Source organism: Anomaloglossus baeobatrachus, chromosome 8, assembly GCF_048569485.1.
Source record: "Anomaloglossus baeobatrachus isolate aAnoBae1 chromosome 8, aAnoBae1.hap1, whole genome shotgun sequence".
Classification (NCBI taxonomy): Eukaryota; Metazoa; Chordata; class Amphibia; order Anura; family Aromobatidae; genus Anomaloglossus; species Anomaloglossus baeobatrachus.
Genome location: NC_134360.1, coordinates 238,335,842 through 238,359,142, shown reverse-complemented (window position 1 = coordinate 238,359,142; position 23,301 = coordinate 238,335,842). Strand labels below are relative to the sequence as shown.

Sequence of the window (23,301 nt, the reverse complement as noted above, 5' to 3'; positions counted from 1 at the left end):
GACAGCAGGAACATAAACATATACAATGGCTCTGCAAAGCAGGGTCATACGTGGATCATGACAGATAAGCATTGAAATAATACAGCATGTTGTAAGCTCCCCCTAGTGGTGGTCAAAGGCAGATAACATTTTAGGATCTAATACTATGTCAAAATTGGGGATTTGGAGCTCTGGGGGTATGTAAATGATGGACGATGGTCTTTATTATGATTCAAAGATTGGTCATTTCCACTGCCTTGGCTGCATTCTCTTCTGTACAAGTTGGACCATATTCTACCCCTATGTGCTCATACACTGATTGCAATCGGCATGGGCATAGGATTGGATGCAACCTTGGGAGAGGTCAGGTGGATCCCCATGTCATAAACACCATCTGGGAAGCTATGGAGTAAGGCTTTGCCATGCAAATTCACAGTTTAGGCCATTTTTTAGTTTCCGGAGGATTGTGGCTAATGTCTTTTAATTAGTGATGCAACATTTATATTCTGAGTATCATTAAGTCCCTATATTTGGAATTTCTCTGTAATATTCTGTGAGCGAAATACTCTCTTCCTAGGCCTCTGGAACTCCAAATTAATAAGATTTGTTTTACGAGCGCTGGGGAAATCAATACAGCACTCAAGCTAGTATGGTGTACGCAAAGAATTCTTTATATTACGTGACCAGTTTATATAGAGTCACAGACAAGGGACAAGATCCCTCTGAACTACGCACTAATAAGAGCAGTAGAGGCATGAACGCAAATATGAAATGTCCCTGGCCAACAACATAGATTCTGTTCTCTCACAATACCAATATTTCTAATGGTAGGGTAAACCCTTTAACTTTTTGGATAATTTGGATATGGAAATTTGGATGCATGCCTTAAGTCTATATGTCATGATTCAGGTTTCTATCTGCCGCTGTGGTCTGATTATTTCACCCAGCTCTGGCCTGGTCATGTCAGGTGCTAACTCCTCCATGCCTGACTCTGGTTTCCGGGACTTTAAATCCTGGTGCTGCACCTCCGGCTCAGTGCCAGTGATAGTTTATGCTCTGCAGCATGTGTTACTGGCTCTGGTGAGCCACCTGATCTGTCCTGCCTCCCAGCTACCTTGTTCTGACCCATACTCTCTTTGTTCGTCCATCTGTCCCGGTCCCTGACTACTTGCTGCTGTCTACTGTGTACCCTTCCCTGTCTGTCTTATCCCGGTCTCAACCTGTTTGTCCTTTTGTTTTTATTTGGACTTCCCGGCATCTGACCTCTATCCTCGTTTCTAACTTCGGCTCCGTCTCTCCCCTCTGTTGCATACGTGACTTCCCAACTTCGAAACCTCGGCTATCACCTGACCACGATTTGATTATCCCTGTGCGATTGACGAGATCTCCAGCTGCTGACCTGGATTACTGACTACTCTACTCCCCTCTGGTGGTTTACCTGCTAACTGCACTCAAACTACATTGCTCGCAGCTTCAGCGTCTCCCTTAGTACAGTGTGACATACATATATTATATATATATATATATATATATACTATATATATACCCTTTATCTCATTAATTTCTGCTTTCAAGCTATAATCATGTCTCACTTTGCAATCATTGTGAGTGCGACTTACGAGCCTTCAATATGAGGCTGTGTTCACATGTCCTGTAATCATCTGTTAGAACGGATCCTGCAGAGATCAGTTGGTAAAATTATTTCTGCCGGATCCGTTTTTTTTAACATGAGAATCTATGGAGAACAGATCCGTTAATGGATCACTATTTATCTTCTGTTTGAAATGTATCCAAAAAGAAAAAACGGATTCGTTACGAAATGCAAAACAAACAAAACGGATGACCAAATAGAAATCAGTTAACGGATCCGTTCTCCATAGACTTCAATGTTAAAAATACGGATCCGGCAGAAATCAGTTATTTAACAATGGATAAAAAAGTTGAGTTTGCAGAATTTTTTTCCCAACAGATCTCTGCAGGATCCGATCTAATGGATGATTACAGGACATATGAACTCAGCCTAAAGAATGACATCCATAAATAAATGACCATAAAACAGAAGATGGGGCTATACAGGTATGTTTGCTTAAAGCAGGGGTCGGGAACCTTTTTGGCTGAGAGAGCCATGAACGCCACATATTTAGAAATGTAATTCCGTGAGAGCCATCCTCACCAGTGGGGAGCAGCGGTGGTGGAGCGGATCAGAAGATACCAGGAGGCAGGGTAGGCGATGCTGCGGGCACGGAGGAGGGTGTGTCCGCGGCTCAAGAGGGTCAGTGTGCGGAGAGTCGGCAATCCTGCTGTGGGCTCCTGGGGTTTCACAGCAGTGGGTGCCATTGATCTGCAGGCGGGCTGCTTTGAATCTCCCGCAGTTGACGAGATCAACTTCAAGAAAATGGCTGCAGCGTATCCGCAGATCGACGCGATGGACTTCAAGAAAATGTGCGCAGAATCCTATCTGCGCACGCGCCGCCTCTGCGCCCGTTTTCTTGAAGTCGATCAACTGCGGGAGAGTCAAAGCAGTGCACATGTCAATGCGCTCGCTGCCGTGACACCCCACAAGCCCGCAGTATCGCCAACCCTGTGCCACCACTGCCGCCCATTAAGCCTTATGCGGTTTGTAAGACGCACCCCCATTTTCCCCCCCAAAAAGTGCATCTTACAAACCAAAAGATTTGTCTGCGAGCCAGACGCGGCTATGAAAAGAGCCACATCTGCCTGGCGAGCCATAGGTTCCCAACCCCTGGCTTAAAGGAATGCAATATAATTCTAAATAGTCTATGTTGCAAATTGCAAATATATTGGGGGCTAATCTCACTTATTTGCTTTATAGGGGGTAATGGATGGGACACTTAGGCTACATACTCAAATTGGGTATTTGCAACAAATTATTCTGCACCAAAAGTCAGTATCTTGAAAAAAAAAAACGCTGCAGAAAATTCACAAGTTTTTGAATATTTTTTTCCCCATTTATTTTTATATTTTTATGGGTGAAACACACTGCAAAAACGCTGAAAGAACCGACATGCTGCAGCTTTAAAGATTCAAATCTCCAAATATAAAATAAACATTAAGAATTTAAAAAATTCCGTTCACTTTGCTGCAAAAAACCGCAACGTGTGAACAAGCCCTAATGCTCCTCCCTGCGGCCATAAAGCAGTTGGGTCTAATAAAAGTATAATAACTACCTCACTAATAAATTCTACAGCTGCCTTATGGAGTTAAGAAAATGCAAACAATTAGCTAGAACATTACACAACTCAGATTGATACCCGAAGGGCGTCTCATAAAAATCCCAATCTCCACTCTTAATGGCATACTAAAAATTAAACACTTTAATCTGGATTTGAATAATATCCAATTCCTATTTAAATAACCAGCACTAAAAAGAGATGAAACGTTAGATCACGGCGCGGGCTAGACAGTAACATAATTGGCTTGAGTTGGGTTGGATAGGAATGATATATCCTCTTTATGACCGGCTAATAAACCTTTACTGTGTATCTCATTATCTGCACTTCCCACATTTATTTACACCAGATTACATTTTCTTTCCCACCGAAAGAAGTTACCTGGTAAACAGGATCTTCTACATCTTCCTCCAAAATTGTCTGAAGCAAGGCAAGCAGAAGGAAAAAGAACAAGCATAAAAAAGGCAGATGAAAATGAAAATTGCGATTGGAAAGAAGACAGAAAAGACAAAGCTGGAAATACTTTAGATCTGTGAATATGCTATAACACGGACACTCAGCAGAGTTTAATAGAGTATGAGATTTAACGTATGAGCAAAGAAGGTGCTAGTTATCGCACAGAAGATAGTGTTGGGGCGCAGCAGGACCCCATTGCGGTACCTAAAAATTGACACTTATTTTTGACTAGCTGATTACATTTGAATATTTGAATAACAACTATTTTAGTTTGTAGGTACTAATGGGTAAAGCTAGCTATAGACATGAAAAGGTTATCATATCGTATGACTATTTTTACGAAGAACAGGTAAAATCAGGTACTTGCTGTCACCATCAGAAGTATCAAAACTAAAAAGTAATTATTGACTGAGTGAGTGAGATTTTAGTAACCCATATATAAATGTAGCAGAGATGAACTTGTTTAAGGACTGTGTTTTCTGTGCATCACTGTCCATATGCTTTGTTAGGACCCATGGATGTCTGTTAAGGGGCCTCCTGTTTAATGTAGTCCCAGTATGTTTTTGGAGTGTGTGAGGACACTGAAGGAAATCCATGCAAAAACAGGGAGAATATACAAACTTCTCGCAGATTTCGTCCTTAGTGGCTGCAAAGCATCAGTGCTAACCACTGAGCCACCGCAATTAGACCTTTAGATTTAAAGGGGTTATCCAGAATCTCGCACTTTGGATTGAGAGGTAAGATGCAATACTGATTTTCTTCCTATTAATTAAAATAGGACAAGTTCATGAATCATGACACCAGCCTGGCGTCCATGATGCCTGCGCTACCTACTATCCCCAAATGAGGACGCGTGAGGCTTGGATGACCCCTTAATCCAATTCTGAGTAAATGCATTCCCAATGCCCTTTTCTCTGCAATATTATGACCCCTCATTAAGCCGGGTGATTGACAGAAGGACCCATCGATCTGCGGGGCCGGCACAGTACCTGATATACGGCCTGTTCACACTGTTTATCTTTTTGTGCTTTCTTCTCCATTTCCTCTCTTTGCTTCAGTTCATAGATAAGCTGGAATAAATCTCGCAGATCCAGAATGACTGGCTCAGCCTGAAAGTGAAGGACAATACTTGAAATTAGTTTTTCGGCAGGGATTCCACGTATCTCCTCCTTGACAGGGACAACGACTAAAAACGCTTCCTAAATGACGTCTGACTCTTAGCTAACATTGGGCGCTCGCTAAAGTGCCGCAAAATGTCACTAAAGCGGGAAGGTTATTAATCAACGGCGGATGAAGGGGCGAGATGTCCTACGTGGGCCGATGATAAATCCCTTCCTGCGGCCGGCGTGGCTCATGTGTAGAGGTTGGGCAATAAGGAGTCACACGCAGGATGTAAAGCTTTGTGTCTGTACAGCCGTCACCTGCGCCCATCTCTGCACCTGTGCCCCCCCGGCATGTGGACTCTGGACCTTCGCCCCCTCTGCATGTGGACTCGGGACCTGCGCCCCCTCGGCATGTGGACTCTGGACCTGCGCCCCCTCGGCACGTGGACTCTGGACCTGCGCCCCCTCGGCACGTGGACTCTGGACCTGCGCCCCCTCGGCACGTGGACTCTGGACCTGCGCCCCCTCGGCACGTGGACTCTGGACCTGCGCCCCCTCGGCACGTGGACTCTGGACCTGCGCCCCCTCGGCACGTGGACTCTGGACCTGCGCCCCCTCGGCACGTGGACTCTGGACCTGCGCCCCCTCGGCACGTGGACTCTGGACCTGCGCCCCCTCGGCACGTGGACTCTGGACCTGCGCCCCCTCGGCACGTGGACTCTGGACCTGCGCCCCCTCGGCACGTGGACTCTGGACCTGCGCCCCCCTCGGCACGTGGACTCTGCACCTGCACCCCCTCGGCACGTGGACTCTGCACCTGCACCCCCTCGGCACGTGGACTCTGCACCTGCACCCCCTCGGCACGTGGACTCTGGACCTGCACCCCCCTCGGCACGTGGACTCTGCACCTGCACCCCCTCGGCACGTGGACTCTGCACCTGCGCCCTCCTCGGCACGTGGACTCTGCACCTGCGCCCCCTCGGCATGTGGACTCTACTCTGGACCTGGGCCCTCTCAGCATGTGGACTCTGGACCTTTCAGAGGCTTTGATAAATGACATTCATGTAGCAGGAACATATTGGAACACAGATTGTTCTTTTAATAATCATCTTAATCATTCTTAGAAGGGAAAGTGTCAGAAATGACTTAATGTTTATAAATGTTTGTTGTTTTTTCACTTTCTTAAGATAAAAGAAATACTAACAGAAATGTAACCATTTTTGCACCTCCTTTCCTTTTCAGCATTTACATCGATATAGGTAGCAAGAGTCTGACCTAAACCCTACTGAGAACAGGAAGAAGAGGAGGAAGTGAGCTGTGACATCACCTATTGTAAATGATGGATTCTGTGTCTCTGTTATCTACTGTATATAGAGGTGTTATCAGTCATTGAACAGGAGGGGGAGGAGGTGAGCTGTGATATCACCTATTGTGACTGGTGGATCTTATGTTATCTACTGTATATAGAGGTGTTATCAACCATTGTACAGGAGGAGGTGAGCTGTGACATCACCTATTGTGAATGATGGATTCTGTGTTTTCTACTGTGTATAGAAGTGTTTTCATTAATTGTACAGGAGGGGGAGGAGGTGAGCTGTGATATCTATTGTGAGTGGTGGATCCTGTGTTATCCACTATATATAGAGGGGTTATCATTCATTGTACTCAGTCATTGTACAGGAGGGGGAGGTGAGCTGTGACATCACCTATTGTGAATGGTGGATCCTCTGTTATCTTCTGTATATAGATAAGTGATCAGTCACTGTACAAGGGGGGAGGAGGTGAGCTGTGACATCACCAATTGTGAATGGTGGATCCGGTGTTATGTACTGTATATAGAAGTGTTATCAGTGACTGTACAGGAGGAGGAGAAGGTAAGCTGTGAAATCTATTGTGAATGGTAGATCCTATATTATCAGTCATTGTACAGGAGCAGGAAGAGGTGAGTTGTGACATCCCCTATTGTGAATTGTGTATCCTGTGTTATCTATGGTATATAGAGTTGTATCAATCATTGCAGAGGAGGAGGAGGAGGAGGTGAGCTGTGAAATCATCTATAATGAATGGTGAATTCTTTGGGCTCAATAAGTAAACGCAAACAGGGACTATATATGCTCTACATGGTGTAATACATTGCAGCTAAAGGAAAGACTAAGGAAGAAAAAAGCTAAAAATATACAATACAGGGATGTGCTAATCCTTATCCATAGGGCCTATGTAGATCATCTACACTCAGGATTCCCCTCTATTAACCATTAGAAAGTGGTGGATTTTTTTTCCCTAATGGACTTGATACATGATGTATTATGTGGTTGACTCTTCATCTTTTCATTTCACGGATTCAATTTGAATCCCCCCAAGTGATGGGGCAATTACTGGGGTGCATTACTACGAAGAAGGGATTTTCCCCCAATTTCCCCTCAAAAGTAATTATTTTTTATATGAGGAAATACAAAATAGAGTTTACCTTGCACACAATCTGACAAATGTCAACGATCATTGAGACTTTAATGGCTTTAGTTCCAGGAGTCAGAACTTTTTTTCTAGCTCAATATTGGTGTCAGGTGACAAAGAAAAGTATACGAGGGAAAATTTACCTAAATGAGATCAGTACGCGAGCTCCAAATATTGTGTATTATTATTATTATCATCCCTTTTAAGAGATTCTTGATAAATATCAAAACACAGTAAGGGCATACACAAAAATAAAATATATATATATATATATATATATATATATATATAAATATATATATATGGAATATATATATATATATATATATATATATATACACACACAAAAAAAAAATATATATATATATATACATATATATATATATATATATATATATATATATATTTCAGAATATATCACATCCTCCTCCTTTGGTATCTTATTTTTTGATGTTGGAGCACATATATCACATATATATTCTTCTTATTCTTCTTCTTCCTTTTCTTCCCTGACCTTGGTGTGGCTGTAAATTAATTGGCTGCAGCAGGGGCCTCCCCCCTTTTTTTTAGTAAAATAAAGTATTACAAAGAGTTGCCCCTCTCCCCTAAATAAAGGCTGGGGCATCTGTTATCCACCAAAATACAGAAGTTGCTGAAAAGTCTCCAGACTAAAGGTGGTGTCACACACAGCGACGACGACAACGACGTCGCTGCTAAGTCACCATTTTCTGTGACGTTGCAGCGACGTCCCGTCGCTGTCGCTGTGTGTGGCATCCAGCAACGAGCTGGCCCCTGCTGTGAGGTCGCCGCTCGTTGCTGAATGTCCTGCTTCATTTTTTGGTCGTCGCTCTCCCTCTGTGACGCACAGATCGCTGTGTGTGACAGCGAGAGAGCGACGAACTGAAGCGAGCAGGGAGCAGGAGCCGGCATCTGGCAGCTGCAGTAAGTTGTAACCAGGGTAAACATCGGGTAACCAAGGGAAGACCTTTCCCTGGTTAGCCGATATTTACCTTCGTTACCAGCCTCCGCCGCTCTCGCTGCCAGCGCCGGCTCCGGCTCTCTGCACATGTGGCTGCAGTACACATCGGGTAATTAACCCTATGTGTACTGTAGCTAGGAGAGCAAGGAGCCAGCGCTAAGCAGTGTGCGCGGCTCCCTGCTATCTGCACATGTAGCAACATCATGATCGCTGCTGCGTCGCTGTGTTTGACAGCTAAGCAGCGATCATAACAGCGACTTACAAGGTCGCTGTTGCGTCACAGAAAATGGTGACGTAACAGCGATGTCGTTGTCGCTGTCGCTATGTGTGACACCAGCTTAAGAACATGGAGATAACGATATATCTTTTTATTATTTGAAGATACATTTATAGGCGGAATGTTCATTTTAAAAAGTAACTGATTCTCCCGCTATTTGTGGCTCAGAATGTAAATTGTGACAGTTCACCACCCATGTTTTAGTGGAGACGTCTATTATCCCATTGGTGACAGACAGGGTGAAGATGATGGGAAATGAGATTTATTTATGTGGTATATAAACACAAGTGAAGTGATGCCAATGGCTACAACAGGATGCACTGGTTGCCAATATTGCTGCCAGTCCAGACATAAGTTGCCATATCTCATATATAAAGCTGAATGTGTGTGTGTGTGTGTGTGTGTGTGTGTATGTATGTATGTCCGGGATTGACATCTGCACCGTCGAAGCTACAGCCACAAAATTTTGCACACTCACACTTCTGGACCCCGAGAGCGTCATAGGCTATGTTTTGAGGGGATATTTTAACCCCGCGCTTTACAATTATTCACCAAAAAACCTGCCTCCATTAAAGCGAATGGAGCTGGGAGCCACAGTGCAGCCAGAACTTCAGAAGAATGCGCAGCCACGCCCTTATATGGAATGTTGGCGTATCACAATGCAGCCAGGGAAAGAGACAGACACAGACAGGGTAAGAAACAGACATAGACAGGGTAAGAGACAGACACAAAGAGACAGACAGACAAAGAGACAGACTGACAGGGAAAGAGACAGACAGGGAAAGAGAGAGACAGGTTAAGAGACAGACAGGGAAAGAGAGGGAAAGAGAGATACAGGTTAAGAGACAGACAAAGACAGGTAAAGAGACAAAGACAGACACAGGGAAAGAGACAGACAGGGAAAGAGAGAGAAAGAGACAGACAGGGAAAGAGACAGACAGGGAAAGAGAGGGAAAGAGACAGACAGGGAAAGTGACAGAGATAGATAGACAGACAGCGAGATAGATAGACAGACAGGGAAAGAGATTGAGACAGACGGAGAAAGAGACAGAGACCGTCAGAGACAGACAGGGAAAGAGACAGACAGACAAAGAGAGAGAGAGACAGAGAGATATATACAGATGGGGAGACAGACATAATTACATTTATATCTATTTGTTTTGTGGTGTTTGTGTGCAGAATACATTTTTGTTAATACATTCTATTGTGTTAACAGCAGTTATTAACCCAAGCGAAGCCGGGTAGTACAGCTAGTAGATATTATTAATGGTTTAGATGAATGTGTGACACCTAAACTTAACATAACATAGAGGGAAAAATGATCCATAGTATATACTCACTGCCTGGGCTGTCTTTATTGCCACAAATCTGTGGTTTCCCTCCTTCCCGCACACATATCCAAACGCCCTGTGGTCCGTAATGTCCTTGGCTATGTAGGAGATTTCATGTACAGCGTGATGATGGTGAAGAATCTGCAAGAGAAGAGATCCGAATCTGAGACAATCCTTACTACCTGCAAAAAGGCCCCCAAGAAAAATCTAGAACAAAACTCACAGAACGTTCACAGACGATGGGACTGTAAAGAACATAAATGGGAACTCTACATTTAGATATCTGTTATCAGGTTCAGGGCTTATCACAGCGGATCAGAACTTCTGCTTGTAAAGAGCCCGGAAGATTATACAGAGAAGATTAATTCATAGTGCAGTTCCCCTTTAAATAATTATACAGCAGGAAGTTACATTGTGTCCTCATCTGGCAAATTCTTTGCAACTTTACTAAAGACAGGAGGAAAGAATGATAGGGATTTTACTTTTCGACTTTTGTTTTAGGAAACAGAATATTTGCATCTAGTAAATATTGATTTTTAAGAGTCTGCCCAGAATGAAACGAATAAGAAACTGAAGTGGCACAAAATCTATCATTAAAGGGGATGAAGAACTTAAAAAATGTGTCAGAAACTGAACATCTCCATGTCAATGAGTATGAGAGAATGTAACGGGGACTGGACGGGACCAACCGGCAGCGCAAATACCGATCACTGCTCTGCTCCAATCTTCTCCAAATGTTCACACACACACACAAATATATATATACACATATATATATATATATATATATATATTATATATATATATATACGCACACCTATATACACAAACACACACTGTGGGGAAAGTATTGATATACCGCCGATTTTGCAAGTTTTCCCACCTACAAAGTACAAAGTGTGGAGAGGTCTCAACTGTGACAGAATCCCCTCCAAAATTACCTGTATTAATTGCGCCTGTTTGTGTCCGTTACCTGTATAAAAGACACCTGTCCACACACACACTCAGTCACAGTCCAACCTCTCCACCATGGTCAAAACCAAAGGGCTGTCTAAGGACACCATGGACAGAATTGTAGAGCTGCACAAGCTGGGATGGGTTACAAGACAATAGGCAAGCAGCTTGGTGAGAAGGCAACAACTGTTGGTGCAATTATTAGACACTTGAAGTTATCTATGATAAAAATGACAGACCTCTCCATTTTTTGCCATTTTCTATAACTATACCCACATGCGTAATGTCAGATATTACTATGATATGATCTCAGAATAACAATATACAACATAAAGGATTTAAACTGCAATTCAATCTATATAAAGAAAACTAAAATTTAAGGACAGTTTTGTCTTAATTGCTTTCTCAATAGCTTTGTTTTCCTGATACAAATTCACTATATAAACGTAGATGTAGTGATTAAATGTTGCCTTTCTGCAACCACCACTAGGGGGAGCACCTATTCCTTTATTATTGACTTCAATGCTTGTCCTAAACTCCCCCTAGTGGTGGCTATGGTGGCTACAGGAAGAAAAAAATAGCATTTAAAGAATAACTATCACCAAGTCAATAATGTCCAAGTATTGTTTAATTCCCACTGCTTCCTTTAGTATTGAACTTTATATTTTTTTTTTTAATCCACTCTATGGTTCCAGAGATATGGGCCTTTTTTAGTGCTCATTGTTATGATCTTTATAAGTGGGTGTGGCTAACATTGATTAAAGACCTGCAGCTCAGGATCCTGTGAGTCATTTCTGCTTAAGATAGTAAATGTGATTAAAGACCCGCCCCTGAGGATCCTGTGAGTAATTTAGGCTTTAAAAAAATAGTAAATGTGATTAAAGACTTGTCTCTGATGATCCTGTGAGTCATTTCTGCCTAATAAAGTTAGTAAATGTGTTTAATGACCCACCCCTGAGGATCTGAGTTATTTTTCCTAAATAAAGATTGTAAATGTGCTTAAAGATACGCCCGAGGATCCTGTTATTTCTGCCTAAAAAGATAGTGTATGTAAAGACCCACCCCTGAGGATCCAATGAGTCATTTCTGCTTAAGAGTGTAAATGTAAAGACCCGCCCCTGAGGATCCTGAGTCATTTCTGCTTAATAAAGATGGTAAATGTAATTAAAGACCCGCCCCTGAGGATCCATTGAGTAATTTCTGCTTAACATAGTAAAAATTAACGGTAGATGAAAAAACACAACAAAAACAATACTCAGTGGCGTTCTGGGAATAAAATAAAAGAGCAAAAGCTAGAAACTTTAAACCTGGCCGGTTCCCTTTCATTTTTGGTCTTTGTGGGGAAATTGTAGCTTTGTATCAGGTAAACAAAGTTCAATGTAGGAAATTAATCAAATGCTGAACATTCACAGTAAAATCACATTTTATTTCTAAGGAAATATAAACCTATAATGATTCAGTATCAGTGATTTTCAGATCAGACAAATCAATGCCAAATGAGATATTTTTGAAAAAAAATAAAAACAGATTTTTGCCCCTGTAAAAATATCATTTTTATTCTAGGACAAAAATGGCGCCTTCTATTGGAGAAAAAAAAAGGAAAATATTTAAGACAAGAAATAGTCGCATGATTATCAGATTTGACTTCAATGCAAAGAATTACACGAATGAAGAGACGGAGTAAAGATGAAATCTTCCTGGATGTGAATCGTCGGCTGTACGGTAATGTAGAAAGTGAATGTTTACCGCCAGGTAATTGATAGTTATAAGTTACTGCGGGGAAATGTCATCTCTATGTGAGAATGTTAATTATCCTACTGAAATGTGTCATTGTGACTCCCGTATGCCGCAGCGAAACTCCTGCACCTGGCTCTAATCAGTGATATAGAACCGCAATAATCCGCTATATTACATCCTAGGGAGACGCCGTGCGCCTCAAGCCTCACATGACTGATCACACCTCTATATACAGTACATAACACTGGATTCACCATTCACAATAGGTGATGTCACAGCTCACCTCCTTCTGTTCAATGAGTGATAACACCTCTATATACAGTAGATATTCAGTATCCACTATTCACAATAGGTGATTTCACAGCTCACCTCCTCCTGTACAATGAGTGATAACACCTCTACATACAGTAGATACTGAGTATCTACTAAAGGTGATATCACAGCTCACCTCCTCCTCCTGTACAATGATTGATAACCCCTCTATGTACAGTAGACAACACAGGGTCCACCATTCACAATACATGATATCACAGCTCACCTCCTTCTCCTGTACAATGATTGATAACACCTCTATATACAGTAGACAACACAGAATCCACCATTCACAATACATGATATCACAGCTCATCTCCTCCTCCTGTACCTTGATGATAACCCCTATATACAGTAGATAACACAGGATCCACCATTCACAATAGGCAATATCACAGCTTGCCTCCTGGACCTCCTTTACAAAAACTGATAACTTTACAGGCAGTAGATAACCTGATCCTCCATTCACAATATGTGATGTCACAGCTCACCTTCTCCCCCTGCTCCGGTACAATAACTGATTACACCTTTATATACAATAGATAACACAGGATCCACCACCCACAATAAGTAATGTCGCAGCTCACCTCCTCCTTCTGTGCAATGACTGATCACACAGGATGCACCATCCACAATAGGTGATGTCACAGCTCACCTCCTCCTCCTATACTATGACTGATAACACAGCATCTACCATTCACAAGAGGTGATGTCACAGCTCACCTCCACCTCCTGTACAATGACTGATCATTGTACATGCAGTAGATAAAAGGATCCACCATTCCCAATAGGTGATGTCATAGCTCAGTTACCTCCTCTTCCTCCTGTACAATGGTCTCTACACATGTCTCAAAATATCAATAACGGTATAAACATTCGCATATTCATAGGGATATATCTATATACCATATGTATATATCATAAATGCAAAAAAAGGACTACTATATATGAAGACCAAATCGCTGAAGACTAATAGAACAAACAAGAGAAAAGGCGATCAATTGGTGCAAAAATATTTTTATTATCAATGATTGCAAAAAAGGTGAAGGGGTAAAGGACAGAAAGCGAATTTACATCACCACAAATGCAAGGCAACACTATATATATAATATGAAACATTAGCTGGTAAGCAATGCATAGAAAATATATATGTTAAACCCATGTTAATGTGTAATCATCAAAAAAATCACCATAGTTAAATTTGCTTGGTAACATATAACCGTATCATTGTCACATCAAATAACATAGGGTTAACATAATGCATGTCATACAAGTGTAGATATTAATATACATGTATTCATACCAATTCAAGACAGCTCTGTCTGTATCGTAAGGCTTTTAATTTTTCTATGATCAAACAGGTTAATCATAAAGCATATCCCAGTGCACCATACAAATCACATGCGTCAGGGAATACTATTTACTCACTCAAAGGAACCCAGCAATCACATATCAGATGTGCATATAAAGAATCCCCATGGCAGATAATGGAGCGCACATAAGACACCACCGTGCAGTTATATAAGAATAGAAATATATCTCAAAACGATTATCTACTACAAAATCACAGCAGATGTCTAATCGGCACTCCAAAATAAGGGACCAGCATATATTCATCCGTATGCACATATGTCGGAAATCATAGAATACTCTATAGGTACATGAATTCACATGTCCATTTGTCAATAGACCTCCAACATATAGTGAAGTACATATGAGAAATTGCCACATACAAACATACCGATAGGAATATATCCCAGGGAAACCTATCACTATAACGTCAGAGCAAATATCTCACAGGTACTCCAGCAAATGATTGCAGTCAAATACGGGGCCAATGTATATCTCTATATGTCCAGCAAGGACGCAATCAGACTGCAGCACACATAGCACCAAGGTGCCAAGGACAGAGCCATATATCAACATGTACTTATGCAGTGGTACAAAAGATAGACAAACACTGCATTGCTGACCGCAAGCCAGCGTAAATAACGTTACCTAAAGGATGGTAAACACTGTGATGGGAATGCGCCCGATGCGCATTTCGGTGTGAACCTTCGTCAGGGGGCGCCCTTTTGTACCACTGCATAAGTACATGTTGATATATGGCTCTGTCCTTGGCACCTTGGTGCTATGTGTGCTGCAGTCTGATTGCGTCCTTGCTGGACATATAGAGATATACATTGGCCCCGTATTTGACTGCAATCATTTGCTGGAGTACCTGTGAGATATTTGCTCTGACGTTATAGTGATAGGTTTCCCTGGGATATATTCCTATCGGTATGTTTGTATGTGGCAATTTCTCATATGTACTTCACTATATGTTGGAGGTCTATTGACAAATGGACATGTGAATTCATGTACCTATAGAGTATTCTATGATTTCCGACATATGTGCATACGGATGAATATATGCTGGTCCCTTATTTTGGAGTGCCGATTAGACATCTGCTGTGATTTTGTAGTAGATAATCGTTTTGAGATATATTTCTATTCTTATATAACTGCACGGTGGTGTCTTATGTGCGTTCCATTATCTGCCATGGGGATTCTTTATATGCACATCTGATATGTGATTGCTGGGTTCCTTTGAGTGAGTAAATAGTATTCCCTGACGCATGTGATTTGTATGGTGCACTGGGATATGCTTTATGATTAACCTGTTTGATCATAGAAAAATTAAAAGCCTTACGATACAGACAGAGCTGTCTTGAATTGGTATGAATACATGTATATTAATATCTACACTTGTATGACATGCATTATGTTAACCCTATGTTATTTGATGTGACAATGATACGGTTATATGTTACCAAGCAAATTTAACTATGGTGATTTTTTTGATGATTACACATTAACATGGGTTTAACATATATATTTTCTATGCATTGCTTACCAGCTAATGTTTCATATTATATATATAGTGTTGCCTTGCATTTGTGGTGATGTAAATTCGCTTTCTGTCCTTTACCCCTTCACCTTTTTTGCAATCATTGATAATAAAAATATTTTTGCACCAATTGATCGCCATGTCTCAAAATATGCCAACAATCTCCCATGAAAATCAATAGGTGATGTCACAGCTCACCTCCTCCTCCTCCCTGCACATATCTCAGTACTTTCCCATTACACTCTGTTACAGAAGTCAGTCATCTTCAGTCTGCTGTTTCCTATGGTCTATGTGGCTGCTGTAATGTAAATCTATGAATGCTGAGAACAGTAATTCAGGCTGGAAGGCCACAACTATAACAGAGTACAGAAAAAAAGAGCAAAAAAGTATTTTTATATATATATATATATATATATATATTGTGAGGTAGCGTGGTCGGCTGCGCAGCAGAAGACACGGGATCCAGGCACCAAGGTTCACAGCACACGGTTTAATATCCAAACAAAAGTCCACAACAATACACATGTGCCTCTCCAGCAGAGAACTCAGGGAGTTGTGATCACTCCCTCACACCCGGCACACCTGCCCTTGTTCCTGTTTCCATTTAACCCTTTCTTCAGCCTGTAGGGAAACAGCATTAACCCTGGAGTGGAGTTACTTTCTATCATGGAGTGAGCACAACCGGGGCGAGACGTACCGGCCGTCATAGATAACCCCGGTCACAGTCTCACATACCCCCCCCTCAGTTCAAGCGAGCGGGGTTGAACTCCTGCCATCAAACACGGGCCGCGGGACAAGGCATCGGCGTTGCCCTGCAACCTACCGGCCCGGTGTTCAACCGTAAACCGGAAGTTCTGCAGAGAAAGGAACCACCGGGTAACCCGGGCATTCCGTTCCTTGGCTGACCTCATCCAGACCAGCGGAGAGTGATCCGTCACCAAGCGAAACTGTCGTCCCAGCAGGTAATAGCGTAGGGACTCCAAGGCCCACTTGATCGCCAGGCACTCCTTCTCCACTACGCTATAATTCCGCTCGGGAGGGGTGAGCTTCCTACTTAAGAAGGTGACGGGGTGTTCCTCCCCCTGAACCACCTGAGACAGCACTGCCCCCAGGCCGACCTCCGTGGCGTCGGTCTGTACTATGAACTCCTTCCGGAAATCAGGGTTTACAAGAACGGGCTGTCCGCACAGGACCCCTTTCAGGGCCCGGAAGGAGTCCTCGGCCTGCGGAGTCCAGCGCACCATGACGGACTTCTTGCCTTTGAGAAGGTCCGTCAAGGGGGCTGATAGTCCCGCAAAATCTTTTACAAACCTCCTGTAGTACCCCACGATACCCAGGAAGGCCCTAACCTGCTTCGTGGTCAGGGGTCTAGGCCACTTCTGGATCGCCTCAACCTTGTTAATTTGGGGCTTAATCACTCCTTGGCCTATTACGTAGCCCAAGTAGCGGGCTTCCGTGAGTCCCAACGCACATTTCTTGGGATTGGCTGTCAATCCGGCTGTTCGAAGCGCGTCTACCACCGCTTGTACCTGTTCCAAGTGGGTCTGCCACTCGGAGCTGTAAATAATGATGTCATCAAGGTACGCTGATGCATACGCCTGGTGGGGTTCCAGCACCAAGTCCATCAACCTCTGGAACGTGGCCGGAGCGCCATGTAACCCAAAAGGCAAGACAACATAGTGGAAGAGACCCTCCGGCGTAACAAAAGCGGTTTTCTCCTTGGCGGACTCCGTCAGTGGCACCTGCCAGTACCCCTTGGTCAGGTCGAGCGTGGTGAAATATCGCGCCTGTCCCAGCCTATCAATCAGCTCATCCACCCGGGGCATGGGGTAGAGATCGAACTTGGATATTTCGTTCAATCTCCTAAAGTCATTGCAGAACCTTAAGGAGCCATCGGGTTTTGGTATTAGGACAATGGGACTAGCCCATTCACTCCGGGATTTTTCGATGACCCCCAGGCGTAGCATTGTCTTCACTTCCTCTGATATGGCTTGTCTTCGAGTCTCCAGCACCCGGTATGACTTCAGGCGTACCTTCAGGTGAGGCTCGGTGACAATGTCATGTCGTATCAGACTGGTCCTACCAGGCAGCTCGGAGAAGACATCGGGGTTCTGCTGAACCAGCCGTCTGGCCTCTCGCCTCTGTTGCTTGGTGAGGGCTTCTCCAATCCTTACTTCCGGTTCGTCCTCTCCGGAGGTCGCTGGAGCCGGGTTTGAACGACCCGAAGAGGAGGGAGATGGGGGAAAATCAACCATCAGGCTTTCCCGTTCCTGCCAAGGTTTTAATAGGTTGACATGGTATATTTGTTCAGGTTTCCGCCTACCGGGCTGCAATACCTTATAGTTGACCACCCCGACTCTTTCCTTTATCTCGTAGGGGCCTTGCCACTGAGCCAGGAATTTACTCTCCGCCGTGGGGATCAATACCAACACCCGATCCCCGGGTTTAAAGGTCCGCACGGTGGCTTGTCTATTGTAGCGGCCGCTTTGCGCGGCCTGAGCCTCCTGTAAATGCTCCTTCACAATTGGCATGACCGCGCTTATGCGGTTCTGCATTCCTAAAATGTGTTCAATCACACTTTTATGGGGGGGTGGGCTCTTGCTCCCACGTTTCCTTTGCCAGGTCCAACAATCCCCGGGGATGTCGCCCGTATAACAACTCAGAAGGCGAAAACCCCGTGGATGCCTGTGGCACCTCTCGTATGGCAAACATCAAATAGGGAAGCATCATATCCCAGTCTTTCCCGTCTTTGGAAATCACCCTTCTTAGCATGGTTTTCAGGGTTTTATTAAATCGCTCCACTAAACCATCCGTCTGAGGATGATACACAGACGTACGCAACTGCTTGATCTGGAGTAGCCGGCATAGCTCTTTGGTCACTTTAGACATGAATGGGGTCCCCTGATCCGTAAGGATCTCCTTGGGCAACCCCACCCGGCAGAACACAGCAAACAACTCCCGAGCTAAAAGCTTCGCCGCAGTATGTCTGAGAGGTATCGCCTCTGGATACCGGGTGGCATAGTCAACGATCACTAGGATATGTTGGTGCCCTCGAGCAGACTTTACGAGGGGCCCCACCAGATCCATCCCTATCCGTTCAAAAGGGACTTCTATAATGGGTAACGGTACCAACGGACTGCGAAAGTGGGTCAGGGGTGCGGTAAGCTGACACTCCGGGCAGGTTTCGCAGAACCGTTTTACCTCCCCAAAGACCCCGGGCCAATAGAACCTTTGCAATATTCGCTCCTGCGTTTTCTTGACCCCTAGGTGGCCACTCATCAGGTGTGTATGAGCCAAGTTGAGGACCCGCCGGCGATACGGCTGGGGCACCACCAACTGCTCTACCCCTACGCCCCGTATTTCATCTACCCGGTAGAGTAAATCCTGCTTAAGAGCGAAATGGGGGTACCTTACCTGGGCACCGGGCAGCTGTGCCACCCAGTCAACTACTGTCACCCGACTCCGGGCATGTATTAATGTAGGGTCCTGGAGTTGGGCTGTCCCAAACGTATCCGGGGACGCCTCCAACTCCAGGATGGGCTCAACCGTCTCAGCCTCTCCTGCCAATACCTCTAGGGGTGACCTATCGGGTTCACATTCTGTCCCTATCATGGGGACCCCTACGGCAGGCGTCCCGGATTAAGGATTGTAGGGCTCAGGTCCCGGACTGACCAATATCTGAGGGGACTTAGGAGGTCCCTTCCATAAAGTCCAAAATAGGGCAGATCCCTTCCTAGGATCACGTCATAGGGAAGAGTGTTAATAAGTCCCACCTCATGTTGCACCTGACCGCAAGGTGCTGTGATGGTGACAATCCCCGTGGGATAGTCTCGGCGGTCCCCATGTATGCAAACCACCCCCACGGTACATCCTGTGGCCTTTACTTTAGCCCTTAGGGTTGATCGCACAAGGGTCACTAAGCTTCCGGAATCCAACAAGCCTGTAACCGGACATCCATTCACCTGTATTTGGCACAAGTGGGGCTCAGTCTCTGGGTAGACCAGGTCAGCGGTACACACCACCTGGGCATACATTGAACCCCGCCGGGTAACCCCACAATCCATGGGTTCCGTGGTGAGTGGACACTGGGCTTCCATATGTCCCACCCGCTGGCACCGCCAACATCTAATAGGGAAGGAAACCCCCTTGACGAGTTGTCGTTTAGGGTACATAGCCTTCCGGACCTCAGGGACGGAGGGAGCGGCCTCAGACGGGACGGTAGCGGACTCCCGCACCGGTGTCAGCGGTGGGTCCTTGGCCCTAGGCTTGGAGGGGCCGGACCGACGGGCGGTACGCAAAGTCTCAGTGTCCCGTATCAAGTCCTGCGTAGCCACATGCCGCTCTACCAGGCCCACTAATTGGTACAGGGTACTTGGGTTGCCCTGTCCAACCCACCGTTGAATGGTGACGGGTAAAGTGCGTACAAAACGATCAGCAACTACCCTTTCCACCATTTGCGCCGGGCTCAGAGTGTCAGGCTGCAACCACTTTTTTACGAGATGCAACAAGTCATAGGCCTGGGAGCGTACGGGTTTGGCTTCCTCATAGAACCACTGATTTACCCGCTGAGCCCGTACATAGGTATTCACCCCCAACCGAGCCAGTATTTCGGCTTTCAGGGTCGCATATTCTAAGGCGTCCTCGGTACAGAGGTCTAGGTATGCTTTTTGGGGCTCCCCCGTCAGATAGGGCGACAATACCTCAGCCCACTGGGGGGTCGGTAGTTTCTCCCGCTCGGCCACCCCCTCAAACACCGCCAGGAACGCTTCCACATCATCCCCCGGGGTCATCTTTTGCAACGCTTGTCTCACCGCTTTCCGGACGCTGCCGTCGTCATCCGGTCCCGGGGTTGTTGCTGCCGGTCCGGCACGGATCGACTTGGCCAGGAGAACCATCTGTTCTTGGTGCCTCTGTTCCTGCAATTTCAAGGATTGCTGCTGATGATCCAACGTCCGGAGCAGGTGTGTATTCGTCTGTTGTTGCTGTGCAGTAGCCTGAGCCAGCTGCTTTAGTATGTCCTCCATGGCGTTGCCGGGTTTGGGCTGTAGTATAGCCGCTTGAATCCAGGACATGTGCTACCGGGTCACCAGAAATGGAAGCTACACCTCACCGGGCTGGCATGCCCGCCGATTCTCCACCATATGTGAGGTAGCGTGGTCGGCTGCGCAGCAGAAGACACGGGATCCAGGCACCAAGGGTCACAGCACACGGTTTAATATCCAAACAAAAGTCCACAACAGTACACATGTGCCTCTCCAGCAGAGAACTCAGGGAGTTGTGATCACTCCCTCACACCCGGCACACCCGCCCTTGTTCCTGTTTCCATTTAACCCCTCCTTAAGCCTGTAGGGAAACAGCATTAACCCTGGAGTGGATCTACTTTCTATCATGGAGTGAGCACAACCGGGACGAGACATACCGGCCGTCATAGATAACCCCGGTCACAGTCTCACAATATGTATATATATGTGTATATATATATATATATATATATATATATATATATATATATATAAAATGTATAAAAACCTGATACACGGTCACCTGGTTGTGCCGCCCGAAAACCACCTGAGGCCGGAGCTCAGAGAGGTGGCTGAGTACGGGGACTGCCAGGAGAGGACCAGGCCACACGGGGTTACAGGTCCCCAGCGCAGGGTCCCATTCAGTTGGCCTGCTCAACCTGCAGGTGGAGGGCACTTCAGAAACTCACCAGAACACCACAGAGTCCGCAGCCACGTAGCAGCGAGAGGGCCCATAGATCACAAGAGGCAAGCAGCCGGAGTGACCTAGTCCAGGCTACAAGCAAACGGGCCGAAAAGGAGAGAACAGGCAGCAGCAACTTCCCTGGGTGACCCCGTAGGACTACAAGTCTGGGTCACCACAAAAACACGAGGGCTAGGAAGGCGAGTCAGCAGCCACACTCATAAGTCAGCCTGAAGGAGCCTGGTTCCCCTCTTGGAGGATCACAGCTTCGCCCGGGTTACTCACCCTGCCACCTGAAGTGAGTAAAAACCCTGAAAGACATTCCTGCTGTGCGTGTGAGTTCTTCTGCGACCTGTGGTACTACCCACCTACACCGGGCCCTGGGGCCAGCCTCACTCTCGGGAGGCCACCACATCAAACTGCACCCACCATCAGCCCCAGGAGTCCCCTAAACTGCAGTGGCGGTCACCCCCTGACCGCAATACCGAGAGTGGCGTCACGAATCCCATAGAAGTCAACCTACCTGTGACCAGATGGATCCAGGACGCGCCGTCCCTGAAGACCCTGAGACGACCTGAAGGTAACGGGGCCACGGGGGGCACACAGCCCCCAGAATCCGCGGCCCCCAGAATCCGCAGCCCCCGTGTCCCATCTGTTGCATTTCTCACACCTCGCCCCCCTCTTTCTCTGCGCTGCTGACATAGCCGCTTTCCCCCATCATTATAATTACAGTCTCTGCTGACATCTCCACGCTGCAGTCAGGTGTGAACACGCGGATACACCATGGGCAGACGTGTGCAAGCTGCATGAGACATGCACGGACTACCATGGAGCAGGATGATGAGAGGGGCTGTCCACAGGGAACATACATGGAAATACCCCGCAGTGTCAGCTTCTCGCGCGCGGTGCAGAAGGATTAGAAGCTTTCACCGTTTTACAATCTTTCTTTATTAGTAGGGTCCTATATAAATAAGGATGAAGTGATGCAGAGACCCCGGAGCCGAAACCAAACCGCAACTGATCTGTCCTCCAGCGCCTCCGCAGGGCAAACACAGTACTACAAGGGGCTCACTGAAAGCCATACACTGGTCACATAAAGCAGAGCGCCGGCTCCTCCAGCGCCTCCGCAGGGCAAACACAGTACTACAAGGGTCTCACTGAAAGCAATACACTGGTCACATAAAGCAGAGCGCCGGCTCCTCCAGCGCCTCCGCAGGACAAACACAGTACTACAAGGGTCTCACTGAAAGCAATACACTGGTCACATAAAGCAGATGCCGGCCCCTCCAGCGCCTCCGCAGGGCAAGTACAGTACTACAAGGGTCTCACTGAAAGCAATACACTGGTCACATAAAGCAGATGCCGGCCCCTCCAGCGCCTCCGCAGGGCAAACACAGTACTACAAGGGTCTCACTGAAAGCAATACACTGGTCACATAAAGCAGAGCGCCGGCTCCTCCAGCGCCTCCGCAGGGCAAACACAGTACTACAAGGGTCTCACTGAAAGCCATACACTGGTCACATAAAGCAGATGCCGGCCCCTCCAGCGCCTCCGCAGGGCAAACACAGTACTACAAGGGTCTCACTGAAAGCCATACACTGGTCACATAAAGCAGATGCCGGCCCCTCCAGCGCCTCCGCAGGGCAAACACAGTACTACAAGGGTCTCACTGAAAGCAATACACTGGTCACATAAAGCAGAGCGCCGGCTCCTCCAGCGCCTCCGCAGGGCAAACACAGTACTACAAGGGTCTCACTGAAAGCAATACACTGGTCACATAAAGCAGAGCGCCGGCTCCTCCAGCGCCTCCGCAGGGCAAACACAGTACTACAAGGGTCTCACTGAAAGCAATACACTGGTCACATAAAGCAGAGCGCCGGCTCCTCCAGCGCCTCCGCAGGGCAAACACAGTACTACAAGGGTCTCACTGAAAGC

The 23,301-nt window shown here is 45.8% G+C and overlaps 1 protein-coding gene across 11 annotated transcripts in view; it reads right to left on the bottom strand.

The window, feature by feature from the left end:
* Positions 1 to 23,301, bottom strand: part of DAB1 (DAB adaptor protein 1) — a 955,902-nt gene that overhangs the window by 81,377 nt on the left and 851,224 nt on the right. For 8 of the 11 annotated variants that reach the window (XM_075320416.1, XM_075320418.1, XM_075320413.1 and 5 more), the window contains 3 exons: positions 9,780 to 9,911; positions 4,616 to 4,735; positions 3,552 to 3,590 (listed from right to left, as the gene is read on the bottom strand). In XM_075320416.1, coding sequence (XP_075176531.1) covers positions 3,552 to 3,590; positions 4,616 to 4,735; positions 9,780 to 9,911 — 291 coding nt within the window. The remainder of the gene's footprint in view (positions 1 to 3,551; positions 3,591 to 4,615; positions 4,736 to 9,779; positions 9,912 to 23,301) is intronic. The other 3 variants (XM_075320419.1, XM_075320424.1, XM_075320423.1) reach the window with 1 other exon arrangement.